This window comes from Chrysoperla carnea, chromosome 3 (assembly GCF_905475395.1).
Source record: "Chrysoperla carnea chromosome 3, inChrCarn1.1, whole genome shotgun sequence".
NCBI classification, from domain to species: Eukaryota; Metazoa; Arthropoda; class Insecta; order Neuroptera; family Chrysopidae; genus Chrysoperla; species Chrysoperla carnea.
In genome coordinates, this window is record NC_058339.1 from 54,650,875 (window position 1) to 54,669,020 (window position 18,146).

An 18,146-nucleotide genomic window follows, 5' to 3' on the forward strand; every position below is an offset into this window, starting at 1 on the left:
AACTCAAAGTGGGCACAGAGCTAATAATATTAGGCTACTAGTATTGAAATTCCAAACATTCCATAAAAATGCAATGCTCGATTTTCGGGCCTATAGACCTCTTAAAAGACCTCCAATTTTAAAAACTACAAAAGTTTTGAATAATAATATTTTCAATAATTTAATGACAATCTTATGACCTATGCCCAGTGCATTTTAAAAATGAATCCATAAATATTGCATACTGCACAATGCACAAACACAAAAAAAAAATGCATTAAAAAAGTAGCATAACCAAGGAAGGTCAAGACCACTGATATTTCAAACTCATTCTTTTTCTTTAAATGTGACAATAATATCCAAATATAATTTGATTTATATTCTCAAACATAAAAAATTTTATGTTACTCAAAAAAGAGTAAGCATATACTTAAATGTTCTTCACTTAAGTAATAAGAATGATACTTATTTTAACTGACTGTTACACTGGTATTTCTTTCTGCTTCTTCTTCGTCTTGGTAATAAAGGAATTTGCATTTGTTAAGGTATTTTTATTATTTATTAAGAAACTAAAACGAAAACATTTTAAAATCCTTTTAAAAATTGATATGGTGACCATTGACCTGTACTTTTAGTAAAAAAAAAATGTATGTACGAGTTTAATCGAAAAATTGAATCTATAGATAGTAATGTTTCATTCCACTCTTTTTTGAAAGTAAAAATATCTTCCACGAATCTAAGGTTAAAGTAGTCAAATTACCACAGTGGTCTACTTTGAGCACCCAAACGTATGGTTGCCTTTCCAATTGCAAGGTTGCAGAAGCACCAATCCGGCAGAAGTCATGGCCATGCTATCTGAATAGATAAGATTCACCGGATTAGAAATTTCGGTTAGACTTTCACTAAGTTTGAGCGAATCATTCCGAATTCCCCGATTGGTATGAATATGGCAGCCACATAAGGCCCGAATCATAAACGTAATGCACGTCCATCTCCTCGCCTAAATAGAAACACCTAATGTGGCATACATTCAGACGCCTTACTTTAAGCAACAATTAAAAAAAGAAAGTCGAACGCGGGAAAGCCGAATTTAATCCTGGCTAGGTATTGCAAGATATTGGCTATCCTCCCGCATAACCATGGAGTGACAAAATCCTTAAGCCCGATTTATTAGTTAATTACTGTCTGAAGAATCGGCACATAACTGTCGATTTTCTGTAAGCCTGATATGGTTGCTAACCACAGGGATATTTCAGGCAATTTTAAATCCTACTCGCTAGAAAGGGGACAAAGCGTCAATAAACATCTAAGTGAGTCATTTGCGAAATACAACTACTCATGAATAAAAAAACATTAAGCAAGGCTAGTATTAAGTGGGGATAGGAACTTACTTGCGATACTGCAAGATAGATATGGTCAGAGTCAAATTTGAGGTACTTCGAAAATATTACTTCCCTTCCAAGGGCTTCTATACACAAGATTGTAGGGCAAATTGTATGCAAAATAATGAATGGAAGGTAAGTCGGCTGGACATTTGGACAAGTGTAACACGATTGCTGCAGTAGCTACTACCGTGACGCGTAGGAAGAAACGATGATCATTATACTATGTGTTTTCTGTCACTACCTAGCTTTTGCTGTGAGGACTTACTTTGATCGCCCATTCTTTGACGCTAGGATCTTTTCTAAATCAAGGAATATTGGTTCCAATTAGAGCTTATTTTTCCATTTCGTACACGGAGAGCCGTTGCAACCTAACTTAACCAATCTATACCCAAAAATAAGAAGCTAGTAAATTTCGAGCTGATATAGATATGAGTTCCATTTTCGTCAGGACAATATGAGCCTATATCTAACAGCCTTAGTAAAAAACCATTCATCAATCTCTTTAACAAAATACCGTGGAGTTAAACAAACTGATTACAATTGTTTTATATATTGAGAAAATTGAGGATCATTGATCAACCATAAAATTTTTTAGGTAGTATCAATTTTATTAGTTAATGGGTGGTCTCACGCCAATAGTAAAGCGACTTTATTTATTAAGTAACGTCTTAATGCTTCTTATTTTTTTCTGTAAGAAACTAGAAAAATAAGACTTCACACGATTACCCTTCCATTTTTACAAATAAATTTTTGTTAAGTCTCTCTCACATAAATAGTATCTCGCTAACAGGCCACCCAACAATCGCTTTGACACTGTATCGTGTGGTACTGAGGCACTAAGCTGTATAGTCGCTTCAGATCAAAGTGATTCGTATATATAATAAATATGAATTTTTTTATTTCACATGCTGAGTATACTTACAAACACATATAAATGAATAATTTTTATGTTAATCACTATTATAGATTTCATAGAATTATATTATAGGTAAGTATTCGATGTGTAGTGTGGAGGAGGCAAGGGAATACATATTTAATCTCTTTCACAACTTTCCAATAACCTATCTGTATTATATAGGTATGAATGAGAATTGTTTTAAGATGAGTCACACAATTTATACATATAGGTGTTATTAACAGGTATTAAAAGTTTCTGAAATAGTGAACGCATGTTAAAAACATTCAGTGAGTTAGGTCTGGACTGAAAAATGTATAATATTTTTACAACCACGAAAATTTAAAAAAAATATTTTCAGGAGTACACGGTAAGAAATGCATAACGCTTATATGGTATAGGGGCAGATATTCAAAAAGTATCTCATAATACTCGTGTCTACTTAAATTGGCTACATATGGAAAACTTTTTTATTATAAGGTTTACGAAAAAAATTTATAAAAATCTCTTAAAGTTCGATAAGAATGTTAATGGCCGTTTAGAAATGTAGACTATTTAGAGAAACGGTTCAATAAATCACTCCCGAGCTATGTAGGAGTGTATTTAAAGAATTTTGTTATATATAGAAAAATTACAAGAAAAATGCAGTTATTTGATAAAATCTAAATATGTCTTGCAGATTTAGGTCATTATACCCTAAAAATACTATCCATTGTAAATTTTGTCAATAACCCGACTTTTAAGCTAGCTTAGAATGTTTCGAACCTCGAAAAAATGGTAAGTTTTCGAGGTTACAATTATTTTAGAACTGGATTATTTAGGACATTCAACCTTCAAGGTTATACGAACTTTTTGTAGATTTTTGATTTTTGTTTTATCAGAGTAAACATTTATTTTTTATTATTTTGGTCACTATATGTTTAAAGTGTTTTAATTAGGTACTTCAAAAATATTATTTTATTGCAATTATGGAATTTATATTTGATAGTAGGATACAGCTTATTATAAAAAATTTAAAACCCAAATACATCGATTGATCGACCTATATACGTATACCAGATGTTAACTTGGCAAAATCGCAAATAATTCGGTAAGTGTCAAATATAAAAAGTCATTCCTGTGTTAATGTCTGTAACATTAGGAATCATTTCCTTCCATATTTTTGGTTGGAAACATTTCTTCGAAAATCAAATATGTTTAGACGAAATCGAATGTAAAAACTTTTTTGCTAGTGTACATTTTAGGCAACCCATTTCATCAATAACAGAAATATGAGAGGCTTATTTCAAGAATGAGTTCTCAATCTTTAAGCTTTTTTCAGATTTGAAAGCATGTTAGCACTTGGGACTTAGACTTTCAATACAAATCAGCTTAACTTATTTAATCGTAGCTCGTAACATTATTTAATTATGAGTTCCGAAACAAAATTCAAATCAAGGTAGGAGGCTAGTTGCTCGCCCTTTAATCATTGACAATATCCCGAGCCGTCTTAAGTCTATTGGAGATCCTGGATTATAATAATGGGGTTCCAGTGCTCCGAAAACATGATAAAAACTCTCAAATACTTTGTGGAACCATTACTCTAAGGGTACTTTTTTGCACGACCAAATTTAAAGCTGCGGTTTTGGCCCGTGCAATGTTCCACAGGTCTTTCTTTTGGTGTGCAACCAACTCACCCACAGTTTCATCAAATATGACCTTTTAAGATACACAATCTCGAAGTTCTTCGGACAATCAAACGGTGTGGTGATTCGTTTTTTGAGATGATACTGCATAAGATCAATAACTGTATTTTATTGTATTCTGAGAATTTGTTTCATGTTTTATGCTACAATTTATACTCATTTATTGCATATCATTTCAGTGAAGAACAAATTTGAACAGATTTGAATATAGGTAATATAATATTCTGTTACCAATATAAAATAAATATTCTTTATCTCTTCTTGTTACAAATTTAAACAAAATATAGCTTGCGGATTTTTACACTTTGAGTGCCATATTGCAATCAATTTTTATTTAACAAGAACAATCAATGACGAAGTTTATTAGTATTTGGTAGCCGAAAACAATATATTTAACAGCTATTCAAAGCATCGTAAATCATTGACTAAATCACTTATTTTGACTGACAAATATCTCGTTTGTATAATAAAATGAGAAAACAATAATAAAATACTTTTAAAAAAATGGAATTATTTAACAGAAGGTGGAAAAAAAATTCTTATTAAGTATGTGTACAATTGTACTTAATAACTTCATCTACTTAGTAAGTATAGCATACACATCCTACTCTATTATTAACCATCCGACAAAACAATAGGATCCATAACTTAATAGTTTACAAGTGAAAACAAACAATTGACTGAGTTAATTGTTGAAATACCATGTATAGCCAGTGTTAATTACACTGTCACATTACACATACATACATGCCACACATACATAACTGATATTCCCGTTTAATACATATCATACAATTTGCGCCTAATTTGCAAAAATTAATACAAAAATAAGGTCTCCTTGACGGTTAGATGAATAATTTTCTAAATATATTCTGAAACGCTCCGTAATAAAAGCTACAAGATTTTCTGACTTCAGTCGATATTGAAACTTAGTTCGTTTCAAAATCAACTAAATTTTCGATTATTTTAAAAGTAACTAGTCCTCAACGAACATTAAAATCAGCTCATTTGACGATTAGATGGGTATTTTTCGACCAATATCCAGAAATAAAAGCTTATCGTAAAGGATTTAAGACCATAACGATATCAAATTCCCGAAAAAAATGTATTTGTGATTTTCTCGACTTTTTCAAAGAGATGAAGAAAGAAAATCATATGCCGATTTCGATAAAAATCATTTTTTAGAATTTTGACGAAAATCGGGCGAAACTTGACAACTCGATGTATGGTTTCTAAGATGTTACCCAAAATCGTAGGTATTTGGAGGGCGACGAATATCAGAGTTTGAAAAGTTTAAAATTATTAATTTTACTCTAAAATGCCTATGGAAAATTTATATTACCACCTACAAAAATTTTTGGTTCCTACCCTGTTTTAAGGCAGTTCTAAAATCGTATCTCACAAACAAATTGGTTTTCATTAAGAATTAGCTGTTTACCGGCTGTTTCGATGGACGATTCTAAAAAAATAATTGATGAAACATATAATCAATAAACATTGCTTTTTTGGCCACAACTATATCTATCTCTTTTTATAACACGCACAATGTGGCAGTCAAATGAACTATCTACTATTTTTAAGCCTAGTTTTTGGACTAAAACAAAACGGTATTCTTTTTAGAACAAGAACCCAAACTCTTAACCGAGACTAATGCATTTAAACTTTATATGTTAAGCGCCATATAATTATCTATATCAATTTATTTTTATAAATTAAATAGATAAATATTAAATTTTAAAAATAAATTTCAAAATATTAATGTTGTATCATCTTCTTTTTGTTTTTTGTTATTTTATTTCCAATCGCCGCAAATACACTTGCTAAAGTATACACATTTAGTATGAAACAAATAAAAAACAAAAAAAATTAAAAAGATTGCGGTTTATATTTCTAGGAATCAGTTGGAGGTCGAGTTGTTGGCGACGCCATGATTAATATTTCACTTCAATAAAATATCAATGAAGACATAGTAATTCTCTCATGGTATTATTTTTAAAATTACTTTCTAACATCTATAATTGTAATTACAAAGTATACATACAGAAGTACAATAGAATAAATAAAAAATTGAACTTATATGGAATGATTTTGTGGTATATTACATAACAAGTTTTCACAGTTGTCAATATGTGTCTTAATTAGGGTTGCCTTTTTCAAAAATTTTAAAGAAATGTTAGATATATATATGTTGCGGAGGAAAAGGAAACTTAAGAATAGAAAAGCTCGTAACGGTGAAATATCGTAATGTATTCGTATCTATGTTTTTACAAAAATATCACAAGTTGATGGTACCCAAAGGAAAAAGTGGCGTTAATGCCAAAAAAATGAGTAGGTATCGACTAAATTAAGCCCGTATTATGCAAAATATAAAAACCGTAGTGGAAAAGACCGTTTAGGATATACGATCACCAAGGCATTATTAAATAAAAACCATGCATATATGTAATATGCAAGGTATACTAAGTTTAGCCCCAAGTTTGTAACGCTTGAAAATATTAATGCTATGAACAAAATTTTGGTATAAGTGTTTATAAAAACACCTAATTAGTTCATTTTTGGTTGTCTGTCCGTCTGTCTGCCAACACGATAACTCAAAAACGAAAAAAGATATCAAGTTGAAATTTTTACAGCGTACTCAGGACGTAAAAAGTGAGGTCAAGTTCGTAAATGAGCAACATAAGTCAATTGGGTCTTGACCTATGGGTCCGTAGGACCCATCTTGTAATCCGTTAGAGATAGAACAAAAGTTTAAATAGAAAAAATATTCCTTATTAAAAAATAACCAACTTTTATTTGAAACATTTTTTTCGTAAACATCCCTGTTTACCCGTAAGGGCGCAAATTAGGCGTAAATTTTATAGTATGTATTATATGGGAATATCAATTATGTATGTGTGGCATGTATGTATGTGTAATGTGATAGAGTAATCAACACTGTCATATGCATGGTATTTCAACAATTAACTCAGTCAATTGTTTGTTTTCACTTGTTGAATAAGTGGCTTTTTTCACTAAATTTTTATCATACTGATTTAATTTTTTTGCATGAATGTTGATACATTACTTTTCATGAAAACAATTATACAATTTAATTTACTATGTTACAAGGAATGATTATTGTTAGGTCATCTCATCATTATTGAGGCTTCGTCACGACGCCAATTATTCTAAAATATTTATATACTGTAATTATCAGTGAACTCTTTCATACGGAATTCACAACAAAAGAAAACTAAGGCAAATTCATCCATGTAAAGAATACCCACTGAAGAATTCCAAATGTGATAACATCTTAAGTCAATCTCATTATTATCCTTAAAGTCTAGCGGGCCAAACCTATAATCAATCCAATCCCCTCAATAAACGAACTACAACCACATACTCAACTTACCAGCTTGCCTAAAGTCGAATTTGAAACATATCTAAGAACACTCTCCATTAAATTGCCTTTTTCCTTAAAGCCTTATCCAATCTGAGCCGATTTGGAACGTCATTGCCAATTTTGAGTTTTTTTGGGTACTGAACCCTAAATTTGCACTTGAAACATAGCTAAAAGCACTCTCAATTAAGATACCTTTCAAACAAAACAAAACAAAAAATCGGTTCATCCGTTTAGGCACTATGATGCCACAGACAGACACACACACACACAAAGCGGTCAAACTTATAACACCCGTTTTTTTTTAGATCGGGTGTTAAAAATAGATAGCTACCTCCACTATCTATGGTAAATATCCCCAAAGTGTTAAAGACAAAACAAGATGTAACACAATAATTAAGATAAAATAAAATTCGAAGTAAAATGATTTTGGATATTGAAAAAGCTTTAAAGCCGTGTTTATTTCATGGTCATTGATTTACATATTTGATTTTTCAACAAGTTTCAACTAGTATACAAATAATTAGTCAACAACCAATTATTAACTTTACTTGTTAAATATCAAGGTCATTGTTTATTTTTTGCCAAAAACTTTACCAAGAATTTTTTTCAATTCAATAGCTTCAAATATAATTTCATAGAAATATAGTTTAATTAATATTCTTTGGAATTATATTTGAAAATTTCTTTATATTAAAATCTAAATTTTTTAATATTTTATAAAGGTATTTTGGAAATTACTACAATTCCCATCAATGCAGTAATGCAAGTCTGATAATGTCTCGTGCCATTATTAACAGGTATAAATAAAAAGATACCTATTAATTCAAGTAATAAAATATTTCAAAATAAGGCGGAGTTTATGTGCTATACTGTGTTTTAATAACTTATTTTGTGTGGAAAAAAGTCAAAGGTCAAATGTTTATTTTGCAAAAAAAAGCAACTCTTTCAATTAATTGACTTTGTCGCCGTCTCAGTAAACAATTGGGGAGGAGATAAAAATCTTTTTGCGAAATAATAAGAGTTCTAAAAATTCTATAAAATTTATTATTGTTGTCTAAATTTATTTTTCTTGTTAAATTTTCCAAGTTTTAACTATTGAATATGTTTTGTATCTCATATAGCCAAGTTTGACTGTATTTTTTTAAATTTTATCCTAGAATATCGACGATAATCATCAAATCTGATTTGAATAATCAATGAATGGGTATTTCTTCTTTTTTCAAATTAACATATTTCAAGTATATTTCTAAGAAATTACAAGACCTATATACAGCTGATAAAATGCACTTAAACTGCAAGACGTACCTATACTCTATTGGAGAACATTGGCGCCTTTTTGAAAATTTAATATATTGATTACCTAATGTACAGTTCTGAAGATAAGTAAGACAGTTATCTACTCCATCAAAAGACGATCTTCCCAGGCTTGGTAATGTATGAAATCATTAAAGACCCCGACGGAGTGAAAGCGAAGAATGAAAGCAATGACCTTGAAATGGGTTGTAAGTAGATTATGCTGACGATTCTATAGATAAACTGGAATTGACGCTCTTTTAACTCGGATATCGGATAACGCAGCTGCTTTTAAAACCGTGTGAACCACCGAGTTAACATCTGCTGTCCTACTGTAGTTCCTTCACGGAAGAGCTTGAGGTGTAACAAGTAAAGTGGAGCTTTGCTCTTGGACCTTGGCTCAGCTATATGTGCCAGGTATGTATCTTACACTAGCCCCCGAGAAAGAGGTAATCAAAATCTACCCATTACACTTTTATAATATTAACCGTGCAATACTTTGTTTTGCATTCAGCATTGGATTTGATGACATATGCCGCTCTAATTAGGGACATTCATGAATTACGTAAGCATTTGAAGAGCGGGGGGGGGGGTCAAAAATCGTCAAAATTATGCTTACGAAATTAATGAATGACCCCTAAAACAGTATCTTATGCCACCCCGTTCTATCATTCTTTACGCCACTCTCCTGTATTTTATTGCCAATTTTTTTCGTCCAAGATCAGCGCTGTCTGCATAACAAAAACCCCAGTTCAAATTTTTAATGTTTATAATTTTGTTTCTTTTATTTATTTACTAGATGGAATCGCCCAACCACAGCCTAGGCATTTGATTGTGTTCGGTTTAAGCTGACTAGAATACAATTGAGAAGGGTTGTTAAAATCTTGACAGGACGTCGATTGCACTGCAGAAGCCTGCAAGGAGTCAGAGATAGAACGTTTTATCTCGAAACCTTGGATTCAGGGGAGTATCCTGGCGGAGAAGCAATGGACTTTTTGCGCTGCTTCTGGCCTCAATAGAACTTTGTAGCTTCATCTGCCTAAAACATCACCTTCCACTCAGAGACGATTTACCTCCGAGTGACGGACCGTTCTCAAGGTGGGTTCAGACGACCCATTGATCTAGGTATTATAGACAAAGTCGGCCAAGTGTTTAGAGCCCAACCTGTTCTCTTGTCATTCGGAAATAAGAGAGAGAAAGGCTCCGTTCGAAAATGTCAACTAGGCTAGAATAAACGAATCAGGCATGATAGAGTAGAATAAAGGCATATTTTTGAGGCTTTGGCCTCTCTTTTTTTACTATTATTACTACCTCTACTTCGCTTTAAATGAATCGAAGATGCAGGCTCCTCGATCGACTCCGCCATGGTCATTGGCAACGGTACTACTTAAATTGTGCATTCTGTATTAAAAAGAATTAACCATAATAATAATTTCAAATGAAATATTCTAATAACAAGAATTTTAACCCACAAAGAAAAAAAAAAAACTATATAAAACAAAGCAAACACTTACCATCATCAGTATCTGCATGCAGTACTTCTTGTAGATTTTCTTGTAATGGACTTGTTGCTCGACCAGTGGCACTATGTTGTAGATGTGCTAAATGTACAGCTAACAGACGACTATTCCGTTCATTACCATCACATATATCTAACATTTCAGTTCGTGTTAACTTACATAAAGATGCACCAGTTTCCGGGAATTGTTCAATCTTTGGTGTAGGTTTTAAAGACCATTGTTGTACACACCATTTTAACCATGACTCGATATGCTCTTGTGTCCATTCTTCAGGATCTTTAATAAATAAATTATATAGAATTATTATAAAAACATATTATTTTATTTAGGTCAATGGAATATAAAAAGTAGGATGTGCAATTCTAAGTATAGAAAAAACAACAATTTTATTTTACGGAAAAAAATATATTTCAAGCGAATTTTTAACATTTACTTGAATAGAAATTGATTTGTTTTTGAGAATTGTTTGTGATTTTGTGTTTTACGTTTTGGTTTTGGCAGATATAAATCAATTCAAAATTAATGGTATTGATAAAGTTTAAATGATCATGTCAGATTGTTTTTTTTTTGAGTCAGGTATTTTTATTTATTACTTGATTTCGTTAAGAGATGTTTTGTTTTCGGCATTTTAAACTATTCTATTTAACAAATCCATTACAATAAGAAATTATAAAACGAGACGTGTCTGTACCTATTAAATTTTCTCGTTTGAATAGAAAAGTTCTTGACCTTGAATATCTTATTTCGATTATAGCCACCGGACACTATATGATGAAAGAGAATGCTCTGAAAAAGATTAGGAAATAATATTTTTGCCAAAAAGGTCATGTTTACCAGAAATTCAGCCATTGTCCAAAGTTTTGCGAACGATTTCAGAATCTTCATTTGCCCTTTTCTTAAAGAGTAGACCTTTTAGTGATGCACTTTTCCTCGTGCATCTTTCTTAAATTCCCAAGTGTATCTCCTTGAAACTAAAATTTGGCTACTGTAACAAGGATATCCTTAGAAATTGAAAAGACATTGTTGTTTGTATTACCATCAATCATCAGAATCATATGTATATTCAGGATACCATATCATATGTATATTCAAGATACCAGTACTCAGAGCCATGAGGCTGGTAAGACAGTCTTGTCCCATACTTGTACGTAATTTATTTTTGATTATTTTGGGGAATGATCTCCTTCTATTGCAATTGGACACCATCATTGACAATATATGCAAAGATCTATTTTTGCGTTTACAAAAGTTGATTGCAAATTGCTTTCCAATATTTATGCGATAAGGAAATTTTTCTTCAGGTTTTTCCGATTTGCCGTTCATAGAGATTTATAAATTCAGCGAGTTGGAGCAATTCATTGCCAAGAGTCAATTTTACATGTTCTGGGCAACAATCAACAAGATTTTCTGCTTTCGTGTTTAACTTTTCAGTTAAAATCGATTTTCAAAGAATCCGACATATTCACAAACAACTGCATATGCTAACATCTTTTTGGGTAAAGAGTCTACAACTGAGAAAATAGCTTCCAAATTAATCTCTTGACACCTGGCGCAATTTTCAACATGGCTAGTGGAGGCTCGAAGGTCGTGGAGGCCTGGCGCCAGTGGCCACACTGATATCATCGTTAATGCGTCCCTGGTTCTATTAATACTATTACATATATATTTACAAGCTTTTATTTAATTTCATTTACCCGTTGTTTGTAATCAAATTTTAATCAAGTCAAGTTCACCCACTTCTCGGTTCCCGATTGAGCTGAAATTTTGCATGCACCTGAAATCGGATGACAATGCATTTTTTTTTTTTAAATGACCTAATTTTTCATCGCTTTTTATCGCCAAATCCAATAAAAGCTTGTCCCTAAAAGCGTGTTTTGTATTTTAATGTTTTTATAAATTAGCTACACTAAAAAAAGAGAAATTTTAGGTTAGACGTTAGACAATACTCTAGAATTTTAAAGAATTAATTCATATTTGTCTCAGCTTTCAATTGAAATGAATGTCGATTTACAACTTTTATACACCAAACCGCTCGCGCTGTAGACATTTATGTATTACAGTTAAACCGTGTTGTAACAATATTATAATTTTTTTACAATATTAATACACAGGTATGTATACTTGTATTATACATTACAAGACCAAATAAGACATTTTATTACTATAATAAAATGCTAATTGTAATATGTAGATATAAAATAAGTAGTAAGTACTATAATGGATACTGCAGTGCAGTGTGAGTCACTATAAACAACTTCACGTCAAATTGAAATTATAAACGTTAACTATTTATTAGTATCGCGTTCGCGTATCTAATGCATTTTAAATACTTCACAAGAATATACAATTCTATATGATTATTATTATAATTATTAGATATTATAAGTTTACTTGTAATACAGAGTGGTTCAAAATTAAAAGTATCCGGCAATACTAGATAAGAACTTGACTTTCTGTGAAACTAATTCTAACCCACCCTAAAATGTTCTTTGGATCATTCTGATCAAAGTCTCTCACGGTCACAAAAATTTTTAACGCGAGTAGGTAGTTTTCGAACTACGAGTTTAAGTATATACTAGGGAATGGCTTTCTGGAAAACTTTTTCATACAAACCCCGAAATGTTCTTCAGATCGTTTTGATCAAAAACTCTCATGCCCGCAAAAATTTTGAACGAGTAATGTTCGAGCTATGGGCGATCAAAGCTACACATGCATTATATTTAAATTACCTATATGACGAGAAAAATGGCCTTCTGTAAAACTTTTTCAAACAACCTCCAAAATGTTTTATGGATCGTTCTGGTCAAAAGATCTCAATGTAGAGCAAAGGAAGACATGCAGGGCGGTACAATATAAAGACCAAATCCTCTAATTTTATGCTGTAGCATGATGAAAATACGGTAGATCCAGAGATTCGGAATCGAGTTATTTGTGAGATATCATGAAGGCTTTAGTCCTGCCGAAAAATAATATTTTGATGAGACTCAGCGAAGTCAGTGCCGACTTTAACTAGCATGTCCAAAAAAGTATACCTTAGAATGAAATTTCGCCTGGAAATATGAGTAATAGCTTTACTTCCTCGAGAGTTCTAGAAAATGCCTTATTATTTGCGTGGTTCTATTACTTTCTTGACCATAAATCAACGAAAATTTTATAGTCTAGGAGCTATCAATTAATTTATATAAATAATTTTTATACATGGCATTTTAAATTTATTAACTTTGATAAACAATCTCAAAGAATATCAAAAATACTACAGCTTATACATATTTAAGTTCATGTTTGACGTTAAATATTGATTAATTATCAATTCAATATAAAATCGATACAGTTAGTCGAATTAAATAAACCATGATGGAAATGATTCTTAGAAGTCAGACCAATAATTTTATAATCAAATTCGTTAATTAATAGTTACTAATCAGATAAATCGATAAATCGATAAATTTAAAATTCTGTCAAGCCACACTATCATCTGTAAAAATTTCAAATCGATCAAATAATCTTTTCGCACGATTTTACCCACCCAAAAAATCACTACCTGAATGACAAGCCAATAAAACTCTCTTGGCGTAAAAAAATTGTCTTGATGATGTCGATGATGTCCCAGCAATCCAGTAAAAAAACCAACAAACCAGGGCTAGCTTTGACTATAACTATGTAAGTATAGGCATGAACGCAATACTGTATGGTTTCGATGATTTTGATTTGCTAAAAAATTTTAACCATGTATATAGATGATTTGACCGTTAAATGTTTCGGAATGTATCAGAATGTATCAGTCAGTATGGGTGTCAGACCCATACTGACTGATGATATCTACAATACTTCATAGTCTAAGATCCCAATTAGGATCGATCTTCACCCATCTGTTTACCGGATGAAAGTTATTTTTTATGAAATATAAAATGTTAACAAATATCCCTGCAATGGGCTGCCTAAAAAAATGTGGTCCAGACTACTTTTAGTGAAAATATCAAGAGTAAAATTTTTTGAAATTTTTCACTGACTTGCATATCTTACGAATTTTGATCTACTCGAAAGTAAAAGCCATAAAGAATATGCAGCAGCTATGTTGTCTGCCTTTTTTCGTTCACTATTATCGCATTTATACAAGTTGAAAATAGTAATTACGTGCATCTGTTAATTCATTGACTCGCATATCTAAATAAAGATAATTTTGTTACAATTACGGTGGCATATGATTGGCCACAAAATATTGTTCAAAAATAATGTTTACAAGCTTTCCAAGTTTTGATATTTATATTAAAAATGGTCTTGACCATATTTTTTAAGGCAACCCGTTACAGGAATATTTGTTAATATTTTACATTTCATAAAAAATAACTTTCATTCGGTAAACAGATGGGTGAAGGTCGACCCTAATTCGGATCTTGTACTATCAGGTGAATAGTACTATTTAGCACTGTAATGTCACTACTAATAAGATACCAGAAACATTTATTCAAATAACAAAATAGGTTAAGAATAATAGAGTGACGAGCCGTGTGACAACAAGCATAGCGTTTACTTCTATACTGAATAGGATCGTAGTTCAATAATGCGTATTGATAAACGCGCCAAAAATCATTGTAGAAAAAACAAGTAGCATTGCGACATCTGCAATGTATAGTATGGGACTCAAGACCATGGAGTTGAACTTACTATTTACTAATGTAAGTGGCGCATAAGTTTTTATACCATGCAGTATTGTAAATAACGCCATATTTAAGGATCTCACAGCAATATTATATAGAGTATTATCATATATACTTTTTGAGTATCTGTCCCTATACCATACCAGCATTGTAATAAATGCCATGCAATTCTTACCGTGAACCTGGCCAGTATTTCAATCCAACAAGCCAGTGAAGCCAGTGAAAGAAACCAACAAAACAGGACTACCCTTGAATAAGCGAGGCTAATCTGGCTTAGTTTCAAATCGTCCTATTAACAGTACAAGCCTAACGCCCAACGACAAAAATAAACATAAGCTTACTGTGCTGGCCTCAAACATTAAATTCAACTAGCGATGATATTACTATAATTATATCCAGTGCGCTATACGTAAAACCTTGCCCAACTCCGGAATATAAAGTATATATTTTCTATATAAACGGAGAATTCGCCTTATAAATCGTGTTCACTCAAAATAAAATCAGTGTTTATCATTTTTTTTAAATTTTTTATTGCAACACCACTTTAACCGGATGTATGTCTGTGTTGACATAACAATTTTAATAGACTTTTATTACAAATATGCATATTTATGAGCGTACTACCATCATATATTATATGTATAATAAATTTCTTTTCAATTATATAGATAGATAAGTCTTAATAATATGTATAGACTTATAAAAAAAGTAATCGTTTATATTGCAGACAATTAATTACCATAGTGGAAATTAAGATGACTCAGTTTAATCTAGATAAAGCAAAATTATTGAAATCCTTGTAAAACACTTGTATAATTACAACACTTGAAGCAATTCAACTAATATATGTATATTTTATTTTAATGTTTCCTCGAGGAAAACTGTTTGAAAACTATATTAAAAACAAATAACTTTGTGAATACCACAAAATCAGAGGTGGTGCCAAATTTACAGTGATTGGTATTTCTCTCATAGGAGCAACTTATGAGACTATCCTAAGCCACTAAATCCAGAGAAAGCGAATAAAAAATTTAGCTCTTTATATGAAATAAGAAGAGTTTTTATGGACGTTCTGGACAACGACGTTCTGAACACTTGGCAACAATTTATACAAACATTATTTTACCTATAGGTTTACATTTAGGTACTTGTGAAGCGAATAGTACTATTTGCTTCACTCTCTGGTATATAAAATGAGTAAATTATACAAAGTTTAACGAAGTTGTACTAAAAGCTGTTAACTCTTCAAAGCATAACGTCCTCTCGCTTCCTAGGAATTTTCGATCTTTTTCGTCGCAGTAAAATCAATCATTCAAACAAATAATTTTCGCGGTAAAATTAATTATACACTAGTTTACTGATGTTTTCTGCCTCTATTTTCTCTTTTTACAAATTGTAAAGTCTAAAATAAAAAACTTTTCCTTTATACGCGCACAAGGTCATGCGTAAAATGTACATTTTTGAACTGCTCACATGAATGTCAATCCAACGCACGTCAGAGCTTCTTCTCTTTCAAACTAGGGTGGGAAAACGAGCTTTACAAATTACCGTTTTCTTTTTCAAGAGGGAACGAGAGAAAAATTTAGAAGTAAAAATCAAAAGTATATAGTTTTAATTCGAAAAAAAAACCTTTTGATTAACATACCCAAAGCTTCATCATCAGATCTCGATAAAACTTCTGCAAATTATAAATTACCGTCCATATTTCAATTTTAAAAAAATATAGTAAAAATTAATCAAAACCGACAAAACTTTAAAAAAAAATTCTTACATAAAGACCTAAAAGAGCGACGGGCTATGGATACCTTATTTTTTGAAGTCGATTAAAAATAAATTCTGTGAATCTGCTTTATTATGCTGAAAAATGATACAATAATTTTTTATAAATATAGTCTAAAGTGTATAGGTATATGCTTTGTAAGGTTTTAAAACTGGGAAATCCGTAAAATTTGATTAACTATACCAGGAAATGTCATTATACAAATCTGCTTTCTTATTCAAATGTCAAAAATTCATCTTTAAAAGCTTTGTAAATTAAATAAAAATTTTTTAATTAAATTTTTTAAAGGTAGTTAACCCCTTTTGCACCTTTTAAAAACTTAATGATATTTAATAATTGCAGAGGTAATTATATTTCAACCTAATTATATTTCATATTTCGTTTGAAAGTAAAGGAAAATATCGTTTGAGAAAATCCATTTCTAATGAAATATACCTAGAATATGAACATCCTATATATCTTCAAAATAAAATCAAAAAATATAATTACTAATTAATAACGTCTTACAATAAAAATAGAATTTATAAACATAACTCGATAGAAAATTAACAGGAACTAATTTAGTTAACGCTTGTTTTAACACAACTTCTACAAATTTGGATATATGTAATTATGAAAAATCCTTAAATATATGTATAGGTGCTAATTTAAATAGGGATACGGCCTAATAATTATAATTCATAAATTATTACTATAAACAAACAAAAAATTTTTAAACAAAAGTCTTATCAACATATATTGTATAATTATTATGATTATAAATTCTAGGTCATATTGTACTGATCGGTAAAGAAAATGAGACAATAATGTATAACAAACGGGCATAATTTCTAACTTGATAAAAATTTGTTTGATTTTATTGCAATGAGTTCTTAAATAGTTTCTAAACGTATCTGTATAAATGAACATTACCTATGCAAAGAAATTCGAATCAATGTCTATAAATAAATAAAAAGAATTATTCAAAAAATTTAAGATTTTCAAGCTGAAATTTATATTTCCACGCAAATGTTTTTTATCGATACTTAAGAATTCGTCATTATTTCAGAAAGCGTATGATTCAGGTATGTTTGTGAAATTCAAAAGTATAAAATTTGCTCAAAAATTTTATCATTTTTCGTCATGTCTAAGATCAAGTTAACATGTATACACCAAAATATTTTGATCAATTTTCCGCTCCCAAAATTTGTCGCGTAGGGCCATGGCCCATGTGACCCAATATGTAAATCCAGGCCTGGTACAGGGTATTGAAAATTATATTCGAAAATTAGGCCTAAGCGAGGCAATGACAAAGATAATATATGTAATTGCCCTTTCGAAAAGACTAAATAAAAGTAAAAGAGTACAAAACTGAAACATGACTTAATTAAAAAATTGATTAAGTAAAATAGACCCGCGGTAATCCGGCCTCTGTCTAATTCGCCGCTTCTTGTAATCCGACATATCTATAACAATAATTACAATGCAGATTTCTTATAAATCCATGAATGCTTCTTGCCTGAAGTTAAAAAATGGTTGAAATCTTATCATTTTGATATGTAATTTGTTGAATTACAAGGTACACTTTTT

General features: G+C 30.9%; 1 protein-coding gene across 1 annotated transcript in view; it reads right to left on the reverse strand.

Annotated features, from left to right (window-relative positions):
• Window positions 1–18,146, reverse strand: part of LOC123296466 (Friend leukemia integration 1 transcription factor-like) — a 44,326-nt gene that overhangs the window by 24,822 nt on the left and 1,358 nt on the right. Inside the window, exon 2 of the mRNA XM_044877945.1 lies at window positions 10,134–10,415. Coding sequence (XP_044733880.1) covers window positions 10,134–10,415 — 282 coding nt within the window. The remainder of the gene's footprint in view (window positions 1–10,133; window positions 10,416–18,146) is intronic.